The sequence below is a fragment of the Raphanus sativus genome, chromosome 3 (assembly GCF_000801105.2).
Source record: "Raphanus sativus cultivar WK10039 chromosome 3, ASM80110v3, whole genome shotgun sequence".
Classification (NCBI taxonomy): domain Eukaryota; kingdom Viridiplantae; phylum Streptophyta; class Magnoliopsida; order Brassicales; family Brassicaceae; genus Raphanus; species Raphanus sativus.
Window position 1 is genome coordinate 73,677 of NC_079513.1, and position 12,794 is coordinate 86,470.

At 35.2% G+C, this 12,794-nt stretch overlaps 1 protein-coding gene across 1 annotated transcript; it reads right to left on the reverse strand.

Annotated features, from left to right (window-relative positions):
• Nucleotides 1–5,053: 5,053 nt before the first annotated feature.
• LOC130509821 (BEACH domain-containing protein A2-like) lies at nt 5,054–12,788 on the reverse strand. Its single transcript, XM_057006015.1, has 8 exons — nt 12,754–12,788; nt 11,002–12,658; nt 7,862–10,798; nt 7,405–7,713; nt 7,000–7,306; nt 6,761–6,907; nt 5,425–6,677; nt 5,054–5,347 (listed from the first exon to the last, which is right to left on the reverse strand). Exons 2-7 carry the CDS (start codon nt 12,570–12,572, stop codon nt 5,457–5,459), a joined length of 6,492 nt encoding a protein of 2,163 aa, XP_056861995.1. The 5' UTR covers nt 12,573–12,658; nt 12,754–12,788; the 3' UTR covers nt 5,054–5,347; nt 5,425–5,456.
• Between the last annotated feature and the right edge of the window lie 6 nt (nt 12,789–12,794).

Genomic DNA, 12,794 nt, shown 5'->3' on the forward strand with positions numbered 1-12,794 from the left:
GTATAATAATATTTCATAACTAATTTCGAAATTAGTGAAAATATTTTAATATAATGTTTGAAAATTATTAAGATCTTGTTAAAATCTTTTAAAAAGATTTGTTAGAATTTTTAAAATATATATTTATATTTACAATAAAAAGATATCAAAAGATATTATGATTAAAGTAGTTAAAATATTCTATATATTATTAGTCTTAATGAAATACATTTAATAAAAATTAAAAGATGATCTAAATTAAAAAATCACACATGAAGAAATCATGACTTCTGTTTTAATATATAAGATGGCTTTATGTGAAGTAAAATAGTCTAATATAAAATGTATTAAGAACTATATATATAAACTATAGTCATTTTATTTAATCATATATTATAAATACAAACTAACACAAAATGCTTAATACATCATCTACAACACCACTCTGTCAATTAAAATCTAAAAGCCTTTTGGTAAGTCTGATCCTAATCCTATTTATTTTCTTGAACACTATTTGACTCATAATAAATGTGAAATGCAGTCATGTTAATTTTAACTTTAGGTATAACGAACATTTTCTATCACAACCATCAAAACGGGGGAAACTACCTTTTTGGTTCAAATTTTGTTTATGATACCAACGAAGGTAGATGGGAAGTTATGAGAATGTAAGGTACTATTATTGTACTGATGGTTGTTTGTGTTATAACAACGAGAAGAATGGTTGGAGTCGGAGAAGGTCAACGGTTTGCCTGTACTAGAGAGGCATTGCCGAGATGCTGGTGGTGAGGCCGGTTGAAATGGCTAATTACGGTGGGAAACTCTTAATGATCTGGGACACGTTTGGTGTGCATGAGACAAACATTTGGTGTGCTTTGGTTGCGTTTGAGAGGCGGAATGGTGATGAAGTTTGGGGTAAGGTTAAGTGGGCTAATAGTGTGCTTACGTTTTCCAATTCATGTGTGTTTATTGCGTCATGTAATACAATCAGTTTGATTAACTATATATGATCATGTATTTTTTCTTAGTTAACCATGTTATTATACTCTTCTTGATATCAGTCAGTTGTTTGTTATATAATACCAACTAGGATAGGATAAGATCTACGCCTTGGGTAAGATGAAGTTGTTATTTTCATTATGTTTTAGAGAATGGAACAATAGTTCGGTTTCATTTGATTAGGGGCGTTCAATCCAGATATCGGTTTGATTTCGGTTCAATTTGTTTTTTTTCGGTATTTCGGTTAGTAAAATATAACTACTATTATAAATCCATATTTACTTCGGTTCGATTCGGTTTATATACCGTCGATTTGCGGTTTATTCCGTTTATACCAAAAATATAATTATTTAGTTTGAGATCATATTATATATTATACGAATTTTAGAGTCATTTTGTCAAAAAGTCATTTATTAAAAAAATATTATAAATTTAAATAAAAGAATAAAAAGAAAAACGCTTCTATCATCTAATAAAATAATCAAATCTAGAATTAATACCAAAACTCTACACTTTTAAAATAAAATAAAAAACAAAACATAAGCACGAAATAAAAGTTTTTATATTCTTCCATATCTAGTGTTCATTAAATTCATATGTCTTCGATTGAACACAACTTTGTTTGTTTAAAGATAAAAAAAGTTGTAAATAATTTCAACTAATTGTTGTCCATCAAATTTATAATTTTTACTTCAATTTAGTTAATGTTAAAATAAAGCCAAAAAATAAAAAAAAAGACTAAGAAAATAAGAAGTCTCAATTATAGTGAATTGTTACTTAATTATAGTTCAAGTGATTTACAAATAATAATTATAGTTCAACTTATATAACAAATAGATATTCATGCGTTGTTATAAATATATACATATTTACATGTTTCTACTTTTGATCGGTTTTGTTCGGTTTAATCGGTTATAAACCAAACCATATCTAAATCCTACGATTTTATAGTATGGTAGATACCAAAACAAAATCATATATCTATTTCTTTTTGGTTCCGTTCGGTACTATTCGGTTTTAGCATATTGAAAAGCCTTAATTTGAATATTAGTTGGTTTTGGATTGTTTTTTATCATGTCTTAATATCCTATTGTTGAATTAGATTTTAAATTCATATTTTTTGAAACTTACATGTGAGTTTTATATTAAAAAACAAAACATAAAATACATAGTGTGAATACATTTATGTAGAGTGTGAAAATATTTATGTAGAGTGTAAATGCTCATTATCAAATCATTGTGAGACTGACACGTGTCCATATAGTGTGAATATATTTCTTAGAATGTTTCTCCTTTGATATATAGGAGATGTTTACAAAATCGCTCGATAAGCCATTTATAAGACGGATTGTTTAAAAATATCACTTCCTTTGTAACCTATATACTAGATGATAATCCGTGTCCTGCACGGAGTAAGTTTTTTAAAAAATATATTGTAGTTGAATATTATAAATGAAGTATACATTTTGTTATCAATATTTTTTACATTTGATTAAAGATGGTCATTCGAATACCATTTGGTTTGATTCGGATCCTTACAGGTTTGGTTTGGGTTTGGACTCGAATAACATATTTTTTTTTCAAGAATTAAAGTTCATTTATACTTTAAATTTTTCAAAATCTAGAAATAAAAATAATATATAACATATAAATTTGAATAATTTATGCCGAAATACTTAAACTTAACATAAAAATTGGTTTAGCTTAAATATTTGGATAAACAATCAGTAGATATTTATGTATTTTAAGTATCGTTTAGTTAGTTTAAACATGTACTTTTATATTTCTAAATATTTTAGACAACTTTAAAACGTCTTGTATATTTTTATATTATTTGAGATATTAAATTTAAAAATAATTAATATATTTAAGTATATAAATTTGGTTTGGATATATTCGAATACCTAAAATATTTTGGTGTGAATCGGTTTCTGTCCCGGTTCTTTAGATACCAAAATGTTGAACCTATTCGGATATCTAACCAATTTTGGTTAAATTTCAGTACTATTCTTTGGAACGGCTTTGGTTCGGTTTTTTGGATTCAGATTTTTTGCCCAATCCTATATTTTTAATTGTGACAAAGTTTTAAACAAAAATGATGATGGTTCATATTGATTTTGGGTATGCAGTATTTTTTTAAACCAAAACACGTTTTACTATGTACGTGAACCATTTAGTTAGTCATTAAAAATTGTTCTATCCCATTTAAGAAAAATAATGGGCTGAACCCAAAAAACCGTTATCATTTCAGATTGTTAATCGACAATTCTAAATATTCTGTGTCGGTGTTGTGATGAATAGAAAAGGGGTTAGAGTTAGGAAAGAAAATTTGTTGTGCAATCCATGTTCTCGTTAGGTGATTTCAATAACTTCTAAATAAATATTAGTTTGTCGATCTCTTGTAAGATTTTCGAACAATATTAACTAATAAAATCTTACACTTGCTAGAGTAATCAATTGTTTATCAATTAATATATAGGAGATTAGTGTAATCACATAAATCAAAACAATACCTCTTGTTTATTTACAATATATTTATGGTAAATAATTAAAAATAATTATTTAATTTATTTATATGGTATATAATTATATTTCAAAGTTATTGACATAAATATATAGTATATTTTAATATAAATATTTATTATTGAGACTTCCTACTCATATGGTTTTATTTACATTTGTATATTTGATGTAACAAAAAAATTTAAACCATTAATCTCAAAATTTTCGATGTGGTAGTTTTCCGATGCAAATTTCAAAATTAAAATACTAAGGTCTCAATACTCTTTCAAATGCATTTTTCAAAATTAACATGTTTATGTATTTTTAAATGGTACATTTTTAATTGTTTATATATATATTTAATATGAATATCTATTAAATAAAATTTCATATTAATACAATTTTATGATCATTTGTAACTTGTTATAACAAAAAAATTAAGCCATTGATCACAAAATTTTCAAATAGATTTTTAACATTTTTGTAGTTTAATGTCTTTTAAAAAATTCAAAATATAAAATATAAGAAAAAATCTAATTTTGTATTATATGGTTAATTTATTTTTTAATTTCTTTTAATAATATAAAATTAAACAAAAATGAGAAAGTATGCAAAAAATGTTATCAGATATTCTTTTGTTGAAAAAAAAGATTTTAATTTTTATCAAATCTTTATTATTCATAATCATTGATTCCAGTATATATGTTAATCATATTAGGTAACTCCTTAGCTTTTATTTAAGGAAATAATATACACTTCTTATATTTTAGGTTAATATAATATTTTCTAGCAATTGGATTGCGGGCCAACATTTTTTTGAATTTATTTTTAAGCTGCCACGAAAGATTAATCGACATCTTAATTAAGTGACAACTCAACAAAGTTCTTTTGTAATTATTACAATATATAAGGGATTTTAAATGTTTTAAATGTTTAAGAGATTTGCCGTCTAAGAGCATCTCTAATGTAAAACTCCATATTTTACTTTAAAATGGAGTAAAAGTGAATATGGAGTAAAAATGCTCAAATCCTACTCTATTTTCCACTCTATAATGGAGTAGTGAACAAAAAAAAAATAGATTACTCCATTTATGGAGTAAATTTTATTATGGAGTGGAATATGGAGTTGGGTTGAAGTATTTCTTACTTCATATTCACTTTTACTCCATTTTGGAGGAAAAAATGATGTTGGGTTGGAGATGCCCTAATCTCTGACTAAACACTATATTATATATGTTACATAGAATCAGTGGAGGGAATAATGTAAATTCTGTTAAAATATATTATTACAATGTATGAAACAATAATAAGCCATGCAAAGTTTAACAAAGACTATGCATATACCTAAAATATATGCAAAGTTTAACAAAGACTTTTTGAATCCAGAGAGAGAGAGAGATTTGAAAGGAACGTAGCTTGAGATTTGAGCGCACAGAGAGAGACTTTCCAGGGCATATACCCCTATCAACTTGAAATTGCTTGGAACTTCAGAGGCATACATTTGCTCTGTTAATTGGTGCAATTTCATTTCATTGGAAAGAGCTGATGCCTGAAACTGATGTGTGGTTTACAGTTTAAAAACAAAACAAAAAATGAAACTGTTGTCTGGTTTACAGTTTCAAAACAGAAGTATCACCGTTAATGTTGAACCCATTGTTTTATAAGTTTCTAAGCTACAGTAAAAACATTTAAATGATTACAAAATTTGCATCTGAGAATTTAGAGATGGGACTGTACTATTACTTTACATAAATTTCCTATTAGCTCTATCTACACAAATTCTCAACACAAAAGCCTGTAAGTTATTATTGTACCAGTTTCTCCCTCCCTTTGCTGCTTCACCATTTTTCGATCAAATACATTGAACCTGCAAAATAGAAAATGTAGAATCAATGTGAGGTAATAATTCACACAAAGCCAACAGTTTATGTCCTGAGGTCTTACATTCTGATTCTCATCTACCATTAGTGATTGCTTTAGATTCTAATCCTAGCTTCTACATGATGATGCTTAAGATTCTGAGCTATGAGAGCACTTTTGAGTGTAGCTTTTAGTATCTGGTCTGGAACTGTCCATGAAATCAACCGTCCACCAGAATCACCACTCAGCAATTGCTTCAGGTCGGCCGTGAGGTGCAGAGCTGTGACCGGTTGCTTATGGCAATCCAATTCCTTGTGTAGAAGCAACTTGTATTCCGGCACAAGATTTGTCCATCCTGTTCTGTTGCTAGCAGCTTTGATCTCAGCACCAACGGGATCAGTGCAATGTACCATCTGCCACACTTTAAGAGACCCGCTTTGATGACCAGTCACATACCAAGTTGTTTCCAGCCAGTCAGAAAACGTCGAGCATGTTAATGACACTATAAAATCGGATGGCAACTGTGATGTGTTAACCACGGCAAGGCAATCGCCGTTGATGCTCCACACTGCGAGTAAAGTTCCAGCAGCAGTTATGATCTCTCCTGAAAGATCATTTATGTAGATTTCGGAAACAGGAACTGGGAATTCAGGGAGCTGCCTCACAAAATTATATGAACTGAGATCCCATATGATAACTGTACAGTCATCTGAACCGCTCACAATCATCATGTAAGGTTGGCTTACACGCAGACAAGTGACCTTGGCTGTGTGTGCACAAAGGGATTTCTCTAACCGTAAACGCCGCGAGCCACGCGGACCATCCTTGCTGACTCTCCACACAGAAACCAGACCATCATCTGCTCCGGTGACGACGATGCGCCCATCGTGACTAACACCAGCACACTCGATCTGGTTGCCTTCGTGGAGATTTTCATGGGTGGATAAGAGCTTGTCCTGATCATAGCTCATAAATCTCAAGCTTCTGTCCGGGAAACCCCATCTTATGTATTTCCTATAGCCTCTCGGTTTCAGGAAACAGTTTGAGGCGGCGACAAGCAACTTGTCATGGAAAGTGATGATCTGGTTTATAGATGATGAGCATTTGCGTAATTCGCGAGGAACAAGATGCGTCGAGTGTTTCAGAGGGTGCAGAGGGATTTTTCTGTCCGTCCTTCGTTTAGCATGAGGCTTCTGAAACAGTTGCTTAGGCGTTTGTCCAAAATTATTAATCTGCGCTAGTATAGATGCTTTCATGGCAGGATCCGTAACTGCATCAACATCCACATTCCCCTCATAGGTGTAATGATAGAAAACATTCACAGCTTTCTCTGCAGCCTGAAAATAAACAGCCTCATGATTCAGTGTTTAAGGAAGCAACATTTCTAAGACATGATCCAAAAGGAGAACATGTAATGTACCTTTCCTCTCTGTTTGTACCCAAAGATGAGATCTATCCAATGATGCAGATTCTCTGAAACATAATCAGACTCCAACGCTTCTCTGTGCTTGCGGATGAATTCACGAACACTCCCTCTAGCCCAAGGAGGTAAAAAGACATTATCCACCTGAAATTATACAAGGAACTTGCTCATGAACGGAAAAATGGAGAAGTAATAGGTACATATAGAAAAGCACTATTAGAATTACTTAGCCTTACCTTTTCTCCTGACTGTTTTTCACCAAAATCAAGGTTAAATCTATTTTCTAAGAATTCGGGCATGTAGAAGAACTCAGGAATTAGTTCTTTCACATCTGATGTATTTCCTTTCCCAGATGCACTTAGCCAAGTTTCTCTAATACTATTGAAAAGTCGATCAGCATGATCAAAATGACCACCCTGGAGCTTCTGGTTTTCAGCACTGAAAGGTGGGAGGCGAATGAGATAATAGAGAACAATTCCTGCACTTGAATAGTGAGAACCATAATGAAACTTTGGCACTTCTGGATCATCCCAGCTCTCATATCTGAAATTAGAAAGTAAAAAGTAACAAATGTAATTTCGGATAAGATTATGACAGTATAAAGACATAATTAATCAAAAATATCATTAGACATCACAAACCGTTTCCTAAATTCTTCTTCTCCTTCAGGCGTCTGGCAACCCATTGGTTTGTCAAACTTCCGAAAACACATTGGATCTGACAAATCAAGACTCTCGCTGTCATAATCTGCTAGAATCCATGGAAATACCGGATACTGAGTGAGATCACTGTATCCACGTCCGGCTAGGGTGTTGAGATGCATTAGGTATTGAAAATTGCTGATCTCTCCATTTTGCCATCTTTTGGTGAATGACTTTGCCATTAACTTGAAAAGACGACTTCCCTCTTTACTTTCCTGTTTCGCTGATCCTGAAATGGTTGTATCCAGCCTGCAATAAAGGGAAAAAAACGACAAACGAATAAACAAACAGCCTGAAGGCCTTGTGAAGAACTAAGCTACAACTGCTCAGTTCTTGAGCTTAGCTTGATTCACAACTGGAGAAAATAAACTGAGAGAAACAAAATGAGATGACATACATGCGGTTCCTTGGAAGATTCATGGCAATAAGATTTCTAAAGACTTCTTCCCTCTCTTTCTTGTGGAACACAAGGAGATCAGTACATCCATCCATGCTAAATAACTCAACAGCAACTGGACGCAGCTCATAATCACGTTTCAAAATTTCATGAATACTATCCAACTTCCACCTACGCCAAGGATGTGGCAAGTTACCGGTCACGCGCACTTTTTCCTTCCCCCAAGCCCCACCGCCATATGCCCATGCTCTTGCCCCTACAGCTCCGGTTTTCATATTTGTACTCCATTGTGGGCTAGACTTGGACTGGAACTCCAAGCTTTCAGTGACATTCTTTTTCACACCCAAAGCCTGATCGATAATGGATAATTCGTCTTCACTTTCCTTCTCACAGATACAGCCATGATCGTCGATATAAAAACTCTCTATAACATATAGGCATAGTTCTCCTATCAGGAAAATCCCATCATGTTTGTCTAAACCAACAACTCTCTCACAGTTGTATCGGAACCTAATCTTTTCAAGATGTTCCAGATATGGTCTGATCAAATACTCACCATCATCGTTAAGTTCCTTCTCTGATTCTTCCTCCACATCTCTTGTTTCATCCATATTACCAGAAGATGACCCTCTTGGAGATCCAGTCTCTGATTTTTCATATGTGTTTTCGCTGATTAGAACAGATATTGTACCACTAGACTTGCCACTAAAATCGAGAGCGTTCTGAACACTCGTTTCACTTGAACTACTGCCTCCATCGTTATCCCATCCATTTCTAACAGAAGGAATTTCCTTAACATCATCAGCTTCTTCGACAAAGGATTCGCTGTAAAGTTCACTTAGCAGGAAATCTGGCTCACAATCGTTATCAAAAATAACCAACCCATCTTCGTTTTTCGGTTTGGGTAGCTCAATTTCTTCAAGTTCCAACTTCCCTTCTAGTAAGTTACGGATGCCATCCACTTTCAGGCAACATGGTTCAAGCTTTTTCCGCATTCTGTATGGACCTTCAATAGGACAGAGTTGCCATTCAAGATCTCCAGATCCTTGGCAAACACGCAATGGGAATATACCTCGCTCGTGGACAAGCTGTTGGAGATGATTTTGCCACTCACTCTCGGCATGAAGTATCGAACCATATTTGTTTTGCCGGACAATTCTAAGCTCAGTGGACACTGTGTCACGCACTATTTCAAGTGCATGTCTTCGCTCATTTAGCTGCTCCCAGCGTTTCATGTCTAACTTCGACATATCTCGTGATTTTCTTCCCATCTCTCTCGTACGACGACCATCCATGCCTTTCATCCTAACATCAGGGAATTTTGCTGAGCCAGCTATGTACTGAGTCCACATAACCGCAGCACCATGATCCAATACTTTCTTTACAGTTTGTTCGGAGCTCTCAAGCCACTTAGAGAATTCTGGAAGATTTCCAGTCAGCAATCTATCAAAACCTCCGTGTAGTACATCGAGGGTTTGTCCTCGATGTGGTTTTCTGACAAGCAAATCCTCAAAAGCAGACTTTCGGTGAACCAGCATATGTTTGACAATGTTAGATGCCATGTTTTGCACATTCTTTCTCTGGTCATGGAGTAGAGAGATTAAATTTACACACAGACAGCAATTCAAATCTGTATCAAGATTGCTTGGGCATAATATGATATTCTTGTTTGCCACCAACAACTGAAGAACTGTTGAGATATCAATTCCGGATTCCTCATCTGAGGGTTGCCTCTTGTTAGATTCAACAAGCAAGCCCAGACGTGAAAGCATGTTGTTCTCTCCAATAGTTATCAAGAACGATGGTAGGAAGCAATATAATATTGCTCTATTTGTGTTCTTCAGGATTGAGTGAACATATGCATCTAGTTGCTTGGTTGCTCTTCCAATGGATAACAGACCTTTTCCTGAAGAAGTGAATTCTTCAACCCTACCATCTTTGTTAGCTAATTGCAGGATTGATAACAAGAACTCGAGGGTTCTAAGGACTCCAGCTGGTTGAGGAAAAGCGCCCATATAGACACGATCCACAATCATCCAGCAAAATGCATCCAAGTTTGCAGACCATTTTCTTTTGTCTAGTTTTTTGTCATCCTCTTCATCATCACGCACGAGACGCCTTTCAAGATAGTTCATGACTCTGCTTAGGCATAAGCCTTGGAATACTAGAACACATTCAGGATCCACATATAAAGGAATCATTTCTAAAATGCTTTCCAAAGCCTGTACTGCTTTCATCTGCTCAGTCATTAAGTCGGCACATATCTCTGCCATAAAATCTAGCACCGCACTTGCTCCAGCGGAACACGGCCCACCACCATACCCAGATTCATCAGTTTTGAGGAGAAGATTTGGACTAATTTTAAACAATGTATGGGCAGCAGATGAATTTTGTGAAACTGACTTGTGATCTGAAGATGCATCAAACTCACTAACTGAGATATGCAATGAAAGCGGAGATGCTGAAGAAGTGAATGGACCTTTGAGACTTGATTTTTCAGATACATGGGGAGACTCTAACATCGAGAAGGATTCAGAACTCTGAGAATCTGTTGGCTGAATTTGACTTAATTTACCTTTAAGGTCTCGAAATTCCAGATCACTGGAAGCTGATACAGGGCTAACATGCTCACCATCTAGTTTCTTGACATACTCACGATCTTGAAATGATTTTTCTGAATCCCCTGACGGTGTTGTATGAATCTTCTCCATCTTATCAGTAACCACATAATCTGAAGGTAAAGGCATGCCTTCAGAACTCACACTGACCTGCTCTTGAGGGTAGCTTCCAACACTGATGGAGGTTTTTGTGGACTGGTCCAGATCGTGAGGCAAGTTTGAGAAAACGCCTTGTGTGCTATTATCATCGCCACCACTTAGACTCTGCTCCTCTGCTTTCATTGAGAGCTGTTTGACCATCTGCACAGCATGAGCAGCCCTGCAACACAGCCGAGCTTTTGGTCAAAATTTGCAAAATATCTTGCAAGTCACACTAACTACAACACCAAAAAAAAACTCCTGTATCTGTCATATATCGGGATGGGGAAACATAACATGAATCCGGAATAACAAATGCGTGTAGACATATAAGTTAAGTACATGGAACTGAATATATATAAGCAATAGGCACGTGATGCAAACCTGACACACGAAAAGTAAAGATCAGCACAATTTTGGAGAAATTCTGCTCTTCTGCAAGCAGCTGAAAATGGAGGGCACATCTTTGCAAGATCAACCATGAAACGGATAACAGATGTCGCAGCAGCAGGAGCTGATGCTTCGCCACCCATCAACCGTGCCGCGTATGTTTTATGCATTAAAGCATCCCCTTGAAGCTCCCCTGTCATATCTACATTTCCCTCAACAAGCTTAGCTACAAAGCTAGCGCTCACCTGTGAAAGGTTTCCAGACTGGTGGGCAATCATTGATTGCATGATCAATCTGTCAAATGTAGATTTAGCCATGGCAACCACTGAATCGAACAGATCTAAAAACTTCAACTCTACATGGCTTCCATCATTCGGCACTAGTGCATGAAAGTCTAACATCCGGACCTCAGGTAGTCTTGGATAAACAGGTTTCCCAAATATCAAGCAGAACAAAATGTAATATATGTCTGGGGAATCATAAAAGCTTTGAAGTACCCGTGTCAGCCCCTGATAACCTCCATTTGTAGAAAATTTAAGAGAAAAGTTTGGGGAAGAAGCCAGGCAAACACCGAGAAGAGTCATGATCCATCTCATACTAGTAGGATGCACAGCTTCATCAAGGAAGTACGTTATTAATTTTGATGATACCATCTTATGCCACTGCTCCAGCAGTTCTTCTGCTTTTATAGTTACCTGGAGGTCAATAAGCATTTCCAAAAGCAAGTTTCTCACAATTACATGCTTTCCCATTGACTCTCGCCTTGGTGAGTTTCGAGACTTTATTTCAGGTGGATTAAATGTCATAATCACAAACCTAATAACATTTTCAAGCTCAGAAGTAAGGAACCCATCTTCTAAGATGCATCCAAGAAGAACAACTAGTTTTTCTAGGACAAGAACTTCCACATCCCCTCGTTGAAGTGTTACTAACAAGTGTTCTACCAGGTTGATTCGGCGCAGGATTGTAAGATTGTGACTCCTGTACCAAAGCATTGAGACCAGATTCTCCAGGAAACCAAGTAAGGCGATCTGGATGGAAACAGGGGCTGTCACCCAGAGAGTCCAGTCCAGGAGGACATGTTCCACCATATCTGCATTGGATAAGACAATGCAATTTGAAGTTTCAACAGGAATATCTCCAATTTCTAGCTCAGATAACTGACTAAAAGAATCTTTGGGCGCTGAAAAATCATCCATATATCCATGAGATCCAACTGAAGAAGTTTCAGATTGAAACTTTGACAGACTAATATCCTCATAATTGTTTTCGGGCATATTCTTCGTAGGTGACATACTAATGGTAGTCTGTCCCCTCTCCAACTTCTTTGGCTCTGAAAAGAACGCTTCGCATGCAGAAATCTGGAAAAACATCTCCAAACATTGCATGTCAAAAAGGGCCATCTTGGGACGTAAAAACAGAGCTAGTAAATGATAGCCCTTGTATGTTTCCATATCCTTTACATTCTGAGAATTCTGATGAAGGGCACATGCAAGCAATGAAAGAGCCATATGTAACATATCTCTAGATTCAGCAGCCTCAACAAGTGCAATTACAACAGCCATTCCTCCCACATGGCGGATAGTATTGCCAATCACATTTTGTCTGCAAATAGTCGCATTTCCCACCAGGCGCCCGAAACGTGGTATTCCTAAATAATTGAGAAACGTAGAATGAAGTAAAACCAAAACTAAAATGGACGAAAATTTAAAATATGAACTAAAATTATATGGGCTCATTGGATACCTCCAATAGGAGAAGCAGCCGCGGACAATGGGTCAACCAGA

Excerpts from the sequence above, each read along its gene's own strand:
- LOC130509821 (XM_057006015.1), bottom strand. The coding sequence starts at position 12,572 with ATGGCTGTTGTAATTGCACTTGTTGAGGCTGCTGAATCTAGAGATATG. Across the intron at positions 10,799-11,001 it reads CTTTACTTTTCGTGTGTCAG|GGCTGCTCATGCTGTGCAGA; the intron begins GTTTGCATCACG and ends GCTGTGTTGCAG. Across the intron at positions 7,714-7,861 it reads AATCTTCCAAGGAACCGCAT|GCTGGATACAACCATTTCAG; the intron begins GTATGTCATCTC and ends CCTTTATTGCAG.